This window comes from Seriola lalandi, unplaced genomic scaffold, assembly GCF_002814215.2.
Source record: "Seriola lalandi dorsalis isolate HSWRI2012SDOR001 ecotype SW California unplaced genomic scaffold, Sedor1 jcf7180002054801, whole genome shotgun sequence".
Lineage (NCBI taxonomy): Eukaryota > Metazoa > Chordata > Actinopteri > Carangiformes > Carangidae > Seriola > Seriola lalandi.
Window position 1 is genome coordinate 110,069 of NW_019525354.1, and position 11,421 is coordinate 121,489.

Below are 11,421 nucleotides of genomic sequence, written 5' to 3' on the forward strand. Positions count from 1 at the left end.
CCACAAAGCTTTCTACCCTGTATTACAGAGGTGTGTTCAACAGATTTAAGACAAATAGTGTTATGGTTGGAAAACAACTACATTATTTCAAGGCAAGAGAACCTTAAAATCTTGAATCTAAATAAGAAAATTTTTTATATTATACACATATTATATATATCTGTTATTATGATACAACATGTATTGCAACATGCTTGTTATTGACAGCAATTGCTGAATTCTGCCTTTTGATATCTAAAGGCCTTTTTTTTACGTGACTCACTCAGTGTGACCAAAACAGTCCAAAGAACATGTTACAAACATGAGCCCATATAATACTTTTAAGACACAAGTTCACAAAATTCTTGAAGATAAATGTTCTTTTATTTCCTTCATTACCTTCACTTCAGTGCATTGCTTGTGGTTTTCTTTGGCCTTTATAAGTGTAACAGACAAAAACATTTTCAGCGATTCCTTTATTAATGAAAAATAATTAGCAGTAGAGACAAATAAAACTGAATTCTCTTTCTCTTTGAGACAGTAGTATTTGCGAATTTCATCCTGACCTTGTGACCTGTCTGCAATTGAGGCTATTGCGCATGTGCAACACTTTTACCTGCTCAACCTACACGTGCGCTCAGGTAAAATTTAGACTGCGCAACATAAAACTGTAATATACATATTTATTTGTTTGGGTTCGCATATGTGTGTATGTATATATGTAGTTGCGTGTTGTAGTATAACACTGTGTTTTTGTTGTTGTAAGCTCAAATACCGTCGCTTGTATTAGCTTGCTGAGAGCTAGTTAGCGAGCTAACTTGTCAATTCACCGGAAAGTGTACATAAGGTTAGCTAGCCGTTTGAGCGTTGGTTGACACTTTTTGTGCACCTCTCATGCTCAAGCTGACTCAAGCTGACAAGCGTCATTCTTATTATGTTGACAGCTGTCGCCATGAACCACTCCTTTTCTCCAAACCTGGTTCGACCTAACCTGCCTTTGAGGAAACCTTCATCGAGCCCTATGGCTGTTGCCACCGCTTCGTCTCCTTCGAGACATCTCATCATGCCCTTTTCAACACCTGTGCTCCCCGCGTCTGGTGCCACTGGAGACGGTAAATCAATGCCATCCTTATCAGAAAAGACAGACACCAACAATTGTTGGACACATAACCTGCCTGTCGTTTTCTCATTTGGAAAATTTTACACTGATGCAAAACATAACTAAGATTTGAACTTGACAGTATTATCTTCTATATAGTTCATAGACTTTATATTTCAATAGATTCATTTTTCTTTTTTCTGCAGGTCTTGTCCAACCACCAATAACCAGGGATAAAGCAACAGTATGTGTCAAGTTCATCATCAGTTCTGCATCATAAATTGGTGTGACCTGTTGAAATTAAAAGTTTTTTCTCCATGCCATTTTTTTCCTCTGCCCACAGATGTTAGGAACCACACCACCAGCACTGACTGTATACTTCTGCAACTTCTGTGGTCAACAAGGTAATATTACAATTTAGAGGGGTATGTTAGGGTCCTGCAGCAGTGTACCATGGAGTGCCAGCGATATAAGTTTGCATTTTCAACCAAAGGATATTCCCCAGGTGAATTCATGGATGAAAAGACTATGTTGACTATGTCTCTCTTTTTTCGGGTACCTCAGTATTGTCTTGGCTCTGTGTGTTCAGTGGTTGTGTATCTAAGGGATGTGCTGTAGGATGACGCGTATCAATGATATTTATGGCTTATGGCCCTGAAGTCATCAACCTACCTGTAAGCCATAGATGAAATTCAAACTAGCAAGCAAGCATGAGTTAGGTTTTTTTAAGTGCTGTTTCTGCCTCACTTAAAATGATCCCACATTATTTTAACATTATGGCATTGTCAAGATAATACCTAATTAATTTTTGTATAAATATATATATCATGACATGTTTGGACATAAAAATACTTGAAAAACAACTTAAAATGAATACATTCTAAGCTCATGGAAGGCATGTGAACAACATAATCCTTTCTAACTATTGTTATTGCTAGCTATTTTCCTTTAGGTCATGTGTTCTTATCTCAGCAATGGCAAGACGTTTTCTCATGCTTTGTATGTATTGATGGGAAAGGGCTAATGGATGATGATAAAACAGAAGTGGGTCAGAAGTTTGTCAATGATTGAGAAAAATGTATAACTATCACACTTGTACAACAGTTATGTGCATTTAGGAAAAGTGACTGTATAAAATGTTATCACGTCTTGGAGTGTGCTATATTTTGATTTTAACTACCGTATGTCCTGATGACTGATTGATAGATAGATCAGAGACTGGTTAAAAATTAAAACTACGACTGCAGCACGGCAGGTGTGTAGAGCTAGATGCAATAATATGCAATATATTTCATGAGTTGTTTTTGTGTCAGCATGTCAGTGAAGTCTAATTTTTTCAGTGTTCACCAACAGGAAATCTTCGGTGCAAGCGCTGCAAGAAGACGCCTTACTGCTCCGTGTTGTGCCAGACCGAAGACTGGATAGCACACAGACATATGTGCAAATCTCCTGATCCAGAACCTGCAAAGTAAGTTGGTTCAACTCTTGGTGCAATACTAACCACAACCGGTCAATTTGTACTTAATTAGCAGAGTTGTATCAATAAATGATGTACAATAATTAATGCAGTCACTTGTTTCTCTTAATTTAAAGAGAGAAACCAAAGGAAACCACAGTTTTGCCAATGACAGGAGACAGAGCTGGCCAATTGGAGATAAAGGTAATCACACTGCTTTGATGTCATGCAAGTAACGTTTTCAAGCTCTGCAGTTGCATGATTTGAAATTATCTAAAAGTACAGTGCTCTTTATCTTTGTTTTACCTCTGTTTGTTGAAGCCTGCAGCAGATACATCCAGCCTCCAAAGGGTCTATTTGAAAGACTTGCAAATGACTAAAATGATTCAGGGAACAGACATCCAGGTACACCCCACCCAGTTCGTCTCAACTGTAAAGACTGAGCTTGTTTCTGTTATTAAGTATTAAAATGCAGAATTTGTTTTTATAATTGTGTTTGGTTTCTAGGCATCCATTGTAGAGTTATACAGCCCTGGCAGGTTTTTCCTCCTAGCCCAAAGCCCTGAGATGCTAGAAGCTCTGCATGGCATCAGCACAGAGCTTCAGAAAACTTACAGCTGCTCTTCAGCAACAACATACGTACCCTGTGTCGGGGAGGTTTGTGGAGTACAGTTTTCCTGTGATCTGGTGAGCAGAAGCCTTCTCAAGCAATTTAACAAGAGTCACAAGATTTAGTATTCACATTGGCTGAGTCCTTGACTGTGTCACTTGTGTTTGCCTCAATTTTTATGTGTAGAACTGGTACAGAGGCCTGGTCCAAACCTTTTCTGCTGACCAGAAGACTGCTAATATCCTTTATATTGACTTTGGCAATGAAGAGGATGTCCCTGTGGATAGGATTAGACCCCTGGCTGCTAATATCCAGCGATCTTGTCCATGTGTGAGTGCATATTCACACCACTTAAAGTAGTTGTAGCAACATTTTTAGTAGCATTTTCCTAAGCATTTAATGTGGTAATGGTGAGTATCAAAATATTTTTGTCATATGAAAATTAATTATGTACAGTTGGCATGATGACAGTTGCACTTGAATCTGTTATGTTCAGGCAATGGAGTGCAGAATCGCTGGGGTGGTGCCACTGGATGGCAACTGGACAGGCGAATGCTGTATTGCAGTCAGACAGCTGGTGGCTGGCAAGACTGTGACTGTTAAGCTGATAGAAACACTGGAGAATGGTCGCATCCATGTTGTGGATATCCTGCTTTCCATGGGTAGGTTATATAATATGATCCGTTTGTGATAAGTGTAATTACTGACGGGGATGCACAGGTGAAGGATTAAATTCAGAGTCAATAAGTCTCCCTGTTTCTTTTAGGAAAGCAATTGAGCACATTCCTCCTTGAGCATGGTTATGCCACAAAGGAAATAGTCAATGCAACACCGACTAAACAAGAAATACGTAAGTTAAAAAAGCTGGTTTCATATTTACTAGCCCACGCCGTCTCAAATCAGTCAATAGACCAGGGCTCAGACACAAGGAACAGGTAAGAAGTTGTGAGAAGAATCTTCTTGTAACTTGTAAGAAGATTTTCAGTGTCTATTTGATCTGCATCAGGCGCCATGATGAGTGTATCATTGGAAAATTTTAAGCGTCACTCCAGTGGGAAAGATGACAACACCTGGGCTCAGCCTCCAGAGCCTCTGACACAGGCAGTGGGGGACTCCTTCTCTGTTGTGGTCACCCACTTCCAATCACCCAGTGAAATTATCGTACAGAAGGTGGAAAATGCTGGTAAGTAGCATTTTTTTCTGGTGCATTCAACTTAAACCTTTGCAACATGTGTCTCAAACTTGAGAGCTATTGCTTTACAGGAGTGATTCAGGAGTTGCAGTTGAACCTGAGGGAACACTGCTGTCGTGTCCCAGCCCCCCAGAACTTCAGACCAGCACCTGGTACTGTTTGCTGTTCCAAGTTCTCAGGTACAAAACATATGTACATATTTAAAATAAATCAACCTTGAACATATTGCAGTATGAGAGAGTTGGTGTAATAAGAAAATGCTGAATTGGTTAAGCCATTTACCAAAGACGCACTGTATGAGTACTGTAACTAAACAAGTTAATGCATGACAAAACTGTTGACATTTCAACCAGGTTTCAGTTGAGTTAAGATTTATATCTGTATTCCTAGTGTATTCCTTTATAAATCTGTTTTAATGATTTCAAAATGCCTTGAGCCTGCAATGTTCTCTATCTCACCAATTTACTGATTAAATATGATTGCATTGCCTCTGATTTTAAAACATGTCTACATTCAGCCCTTAAAACATGGTGTCATGCAGTATTGTATCAAAATAGTAGTTTCCATTGGTACTACTATACTTTGACCTCTGTTTGTTTCTTCCAGAGGACAAGCAGTGGTACAGGGCCAAAGTTCTGGCTTATTCATCAGAGGAACGCGTCTGTGTTGGCTACCTTGATTTTGGCAACTCCGAGGAGGTGGATTTGGGTCACCTGCGGCCTATCACCACTTCATTACTGGCCCTGCCAATGCAGGCTATGCCTTGTGGTCTAGCAGGTAGTGTCTTAACAGTGCAGAAAATTTCTAGCGGTTCAAAAGTTACTAAACTGTTTTTCACTATGTATTTGATGGCTCTATATTGAGTAACAAGCCTGCAGGTTAAAGTTTTGGAAAACATCTTTACCCATACTTTGACATGCCCTTTTTGTAGGGTAAATCTATTTTTAATGCCCCTGAAATTGTTCAAATTTTCAAAAAGGGATATATTTGACTATATTCTACAATAACTGGTTTTGCATATTGCTAGAGATATTGGTGTAAACTTTGTTTGGTAAATTGAAATGCCATATTAGATACAACATACACTTTAAGTCCATTGTCTCTCACCCCCACTCAGATGTTTATTTGGTCTTTTCCAGGGGTGCAGCCTGTTGGGGAGAGGTGGTCAGAAGACTGCCTGTTGGCCCTGCAGCGAAGAGTATCCAACAGAATACTGCGCATTGAGATCCAGGGAGCTCATGAGGGCAAGGTTTTGGTGGCCATGATTGATGAGGGCAGCGACCCTCAGGCCAATGTAGCCGAGCTGCTGATTTCTGCTGATTACGCTAGACCCGCTGCTGTTCCTACCAGTAGTGACCAGCAGGTTGACCAGACAGTAACTCCTGCTGCTGAACCACAAGGTGAGAAGTGTCTGAAGTTAATCTCACAAAGTTTATATTTTGAGGATTTTCTAACTTTGTTTGAAAGCACAATGTATATTTTATGGTTTATAACTAATTGGGCCTGTATATGATGCATCTTTATTGTGATGACGTGCTCTTCAGTGCCTACCCCAGCAGGTGAGCCTCTGGTGTGGTCTTTTGCTGAGATTCCCTGTGACGGCCAGACAGTGGCACTGCTAGCCAGTGTGGTGGAGAACCCTGGAGAGTTCTACTGCCGCATTGACAATCCTACAGGTACTGTTGCTTCTGCAGCTTAGAACATTATTGGTTTTTGACAGCTTATTAAGCTCAGTATAGGGTATTGAGTGCCGATACAAATACTTATTTTTTCAATATCACCATCACATTTTAGAGGATGTTAATCTAGTTTAATCATCTATATTACAGTTAATCATCAGTGGCGTACAGTACGGCTCCTTTTGTCTTTTGTCATATATTTTATGTACACAATCATTCAGATTGTTTGGCCACTAGTGCTGTAGATTGTTACAAGTATTTCATTTGTTGTTGCCCCTCCAGAATGATGCATTAACTTGAAAAGGTATTGGAAATGCTGCAGTGTCTATGATATTACACCAAGGTTATAATCATTTCAGATGTCTACATAGGACTTAATAGTTTTATTTATGTTCTTATTACTTAGATGTGATCTTTTCCTCATGCAACTTGAACAGTTTATTTAATGTGTCTGACTGTGTTTATCAGACCATCAGCGGCTGATAGAGCTTGGGGCTGAGTTGAAGCAGCATTGTGAGGCAGATAACTCACCTTTTGAGCCCAAAGTGGAAGAGCCCTGTTGTGCCATGTATCCTGGTGAGTTTGTCTACTGTGCTACTAGTTGTGATAAACACTGTCGGCAAGCATGACTTATTGGCATATGCAACTGCATCAATTATGTTTTTATTAAAAGTTGTGAAAATAAAGTAGAATTGCTAAAAGATATCATGTTTCAAGTGTTTCATCTAGTATGTCAATTGGCTTCTGTTTTGATTGACATAAGATTATTTTCTTGGACCAGATTGTGTTTTTTTTTTTTTTGATTTGAGGTATATAATGGGCTTTTTGGTCCCCAGGTGATGGAGCGTGGTATCGGGCTTTGGTGAAGGAACTGTGTGAGAACCGGGTGGCTGTAAACATTGTGGACTATGGTTTCAACATGAAAGTAGAAAAGCACCATCTTAGATCCATTACACCCCGACTCCTGACTCTACCCTTTCAGGCAGTTTGCTGCTGGCTCTCAGGTAGTGTGTGTGTGTATGAGAGAGAGAGAGAGAGATAGAAGAATGGAGAATTCAAAAGTTTTATTCCGGTAAATATGAAATTGTAAAAAAAAAGTTATTGTTTTCTTATTTAGTAGCCAAAACACTCTCACAGTTTTCTTCATTTCTCACATGACATCAAAATGTAGCATTTTTCATATATTCATGTTTTTTTTTTTTCGTTTGAGAATATTTCTTCTGTGTTGGATTCAGGTGTGGAGCCCCTGGGTTCAGAGTGGAGCAGTGAAGCCCTGCTTTGGTTCCAGGCTCTGGTGGATGGCGAGCAGCTCTCTGCACGTGTCCTTTCTGTCACTAAACAGGGCTATTGTGTGGAGCTGGAGAGCAGAGGGCAGAATGTGGCTGCTGCCCTAATTTCTGAGCAACTAGCCAAAGTTCCTGGGGAGATTCATAAAGAGACGCGTGCAACCACAGGCTCTGCAGCCAAATCCCAAGAGAGCACAAAGGAAAATGAGAACAATCAAACACATGCACAAGACTCCAACCAGACCGGAGCCACTTCCAAAGAGACACCAACTGAATGCCGGACCGCATTGCCATCAGAAGGTCAGCTAGAGCGTCTATCTTCAAGATGAGATGCACGTGGTTGATTTTAGGATCCTGATCGAAATAATGATGTAATCTTTTTTCAGTCCCATCTTTCCCAGTAGACTGGAAGGCAGTGGAGTTGCCTCCCAGTGAGACCTTTAAGCCGTACGTTGCAGCCGTCACTAGTCCTTCCCTCTTCTACGTGCTTGGTCCCAGCCAGGGTAAGAACACCCATTTAGGTCCCTATCTGTCATGAATACATGCACAAATGGTGAAAATTTGATACTCCTTTCTGATGTAGTTGCTGTGTGTTTGTATTCAGTAGATCAGCAGAAGCTTCAGGAGTTGATGATGCAGGTGGCTGCCTACTGCAGCAACAACCAGGCCTCTTTATCCTCTGCTATCCTGAGTAGACCAGTTCCTGGGGCTGCCTGCTGTGCCCAGTTCTCTGGTGACAAACACTTATATTATTCATTAAATATATACATTATAAAAGAATAAGTCCAGAGTTAAATTTTAATCTGTTTGCGCTTTCTATCACATCTTGAGATAAAAATAAGGTGCCTTCCCAAACTGTAATATGAGCCCAATGGTTTTAAATCATTGCCATGACTCCTTAATACAGGTAAATTACAAATGGATGACTATGTGAGCAAGTTTCATCCTTACATGATCTTAAGCAGTGGTTTTACAAGAGATCATCAATAGGAAGTAAAAAATGCAACTTAAAATCCAGCAAGCACAAAAGCTGACAATATTGATGTTTGAACATCATACTGAGATATCTAGACTCCAAGGTGGATTAGTTTTCACAGCGCACGGTGGTTTATGAGGAAATTGCATCCAGAGTTTGATAAATACTGTCGGCAGGGGAAAACCCCGTCACCCAGGCAGTGTGATTCCCACACATGAAGAGACCCCATGAGGACAGACCACCTGAACCATCATTGAGCTGTTTCCACTCAGAGGCCCTCAACTTAATCAGTCGCTATCAAATCTCATCTCTTATTCTTCCATCCACTTTTTATGTTTGCTCTCTGGCGATTCTTGAGACCCCACCTGTGGTTGTTGCCCCTGCAGACCTAAACAGGTAATTTGGTGTCTGCTAGTAGATATAATTACACAGCGTGTGCTCAGTCGAGCACAGGAGCGGCTCTTCTTTAAACACAGTATACAAGTAAGAGACTATGCCTTGGCATACATTCCACAGCTCGACTAACAACAGGGTTCGATTTAATGGACTTTTCAGTGCTCTTCTGTACAGTCTTAGCTGGTAAGAGCTCAGCAGTTTTTAAGGGCAGCTGTGTTTCTTAAAGGATGCATTTAGGACTTTTTTGGCTCTGTCCTAATGAGCAGCAAATACTGATTATTGACAACTTAACAAATTTCCATACAATTTTCCATACAGTTTTTAAGATGTACCCATTTGTAATAAAAAGTTGAATTAACATATTACAGTGATCACGCAGGCACCTTCTGGAGGCTGTGACTTTGTAAACCAATATATTAATTCTAAGCCTCTGTTTGTGCTCAAAAAGAGACCAAAATATTAAACACTTTTTTTTTCTTCAGCCGACAATAACTGGTACCGTGCAGTGGTCCTGGAAGTCGGTGAGAGTGAGATGAGTGTAGTCTATGCAGATTACTGCAACACTGAAAAGGTGCCATTCTCTCGAATCTTGCCCATCCCCAAACAACTGCTGGAGCTCCCCTTTCAGATCACTCGCTGCACCCTCACTGGTAAGGCAATAGGGCTATTTTTCCGTCTTTCTGAAATGAATTTCAAACTGGGCCACAAGTGCTCTTTGTGATTGCTCTGGGCTGTGGCAATTTACTCCCTGATATACCCCTCTGCTCCTTCTCCATTCCTAGGTAAGGAGCACTTTCCCGCTGAATGGCCAGAGGAAGTGCAGCAGATGTTTCAAACTATCCTGTTGAATGGTGTCCTGGGCACTGTCCAGGCCTTCGATGGCTCTGCTAACATGCTCTCACTCACTCTGCCCACTGAGAAGGGAGGGGGGGACCTCACTGCCATGATAGTGGATTCACTACAGGTCCGGACCAAGAGTAATTCTTGCCCACCCACCTGCCAGAGGGCTGACCAAACTGATAGCAGCACACCTACTGCCAGCACAACAGCTGCACCTGACTGCCCACAGCCCAAGTCGATACCTGAAACCCAAAAGGAGCTGGAACATGAAACAGCTACCACAGACCTAATCATAACTGAGCCAACACCCTGGACTCCCCAGCAGAATAAAAACATTTCTGCAGAGTCTGTCATTGGTTAGTGAAGTCACAATTTCAAAGTGTGATTTTTTTTTTTTTTTTAATTTATCTATTTTTTTTTTTATTTACTTTTATTTGGTTGCAAATTCTTACTGTTTAATACATTCAAGAAAATATCCTGGAAAACCAGGCATTTTTTGATATTGTTACAATCTATGCATCATATTGCTTTGCTTAAAGAACTGAATTCCCAAAGCAAACAAGTAATTATTTTTTATCATTGATTAATCTAGTAAATGTAAAAAAAAAAAACTATATTACTGTAAATGCTGAAATCAAGCAGCAGCAATATTTTGTCTTTCAGTCGATCCAGTGCAGAAGATTATTGCACAAATGGAGCCACCATGCACAGTTAATGCAGAAACTAAAGGTATGTAAGCTGTAAATGTAAGAACATGATCTGTAACTGCCCATTTTTAAATGTTATTTAATTATTAATGATCAACCCTCAGGCTTTGTCCTGCTACAATTGTTTGACTGTTTCAAGACGGTAGGGTATTTACCTGCCTTTCTATTTGAATCCCAGCTCCTCAGACTTCGCACTGCTGCTGTCTGAGCCTGAAGACTAAGGTCAGAGCTTGTTTTACAGTTTTTGGAAAGCATCTTTGAACTTGTGTTATTTTATTTGATAAGGCATTTTTTGGTGTGTGTATATCTAGGTGTTAATTGCCAACTTGCACATCAATTCTTATGTGAAAGAAGAAATTAAGAAGTGCAAATGGAAAACATCTATAATAGTGTATTCTCTTGCCTTTCACAGATTGATCAACTGGAAAAGCTGATGCAGCTGCAGCTCACTCTCATCAAGCTGTTAGTTGGAGAGTCTAAATAAGATTCATCACATGCCTAACTTTACAATCCTGTTTGCCAACTTGTTGAAATCAAGGTTGCGTTTTTGTTGAAGACACTGTAAAAATTACCCTCTTGCTTTTAATTTTAATTTTGCGTCTTTATCATTGATACCATGCATTCTTTTCAGGACATTTCTGTTTTTAATCTGTAGTTATATTCTAGTTACCTTTTTTTAGGCTTTAATATTTTTGGAGGTTTTCTGAAACCTCATGCATAAAAGTTGGCAGAAATATCAGCAACACAAGATGTTCAACTTCAATTATCCAAGTGTGTATTTGTCTCCTGTAAGAGTGCTGTAGCGCATGCTGTGCTGCCATCTGTTCCTTTGTTCAGTCCTAATCACCTGCTCAGGTGGGATGTTCAGCCTGATTGATTTATGTTTGACATGTGTTTCAGTCTTGACATAAAAGTTCTTTGATGAAAAAGACCAAATGAATGGATGAATGGAAGTGATTTTATTTTGACTACACAATTCCTGTGGCTTTCGACAGTAAAGCAGAAGCATCCAATGTGAGAACTTAACTTTATGCCTGCAGTTACACAGTGGAGGTGTGAGGAGTATTTTTTCTTCATGGAGAAGAGGAACAGCTTATGTGAGTACAAAGGTAAGAGGAAACATTTATAGTGCGTCTCGGCCCCTCCCCTGTCTCCATACTTGCCCTGTGTGGGATAATGAAACGAGGACAAATTAGACGCC

The 11,421-nt window shown here is 40.1% G+C and overlaps 1 protein-coding gene across 1 annotated transcript; it reads left to right on the top strand.

Annotated features, from left to right (window-relative positions):
• Positions 1-928: 928 nt before the first annotated feature.
• On the top strand, positions 929-11,156 carry tdrd1 (tudor domain containing 1). The gene is made up of 25 exons (XM_087179238.1): positions 929-1,091; positions 1,285-1,322; positions 1,422-1,482; positions 2,432-2,546; positions 2,672-2,738; positions 2,856-2,939; positions 3,042-3,221; positions 3,331-3,474; positions 3,641-3,806; positions 3,911-3,994; positions 4,151-4,327; positions 4,408-4,515; positions 4,943-5,113; positions 5,476-5,736; positions 5,881-6,012; positions 6,484-6,591; positions 6,852-7,019; positions 7,251-7,601; positions 7,688-7,804; positions 7,906-8,034; positions 9,156-9,323; positions 9,456-9,869; positions 10,177-10,242; positions 10,399-10,442; positions 10,633-11,156. Exons 1-25 carry the CDS (start codon positions 932-934, stop codon positions 10,702-10,704), a joined length of 3,585 nt encoding a protein of 1,194 aa, XP_087035364.1. The 5' UTR covers positions 929-931; the 3' UTR covers positions 10,705-11,156.
• Positions 11,157-11,421: the final 265 nt, after the last annotated feature.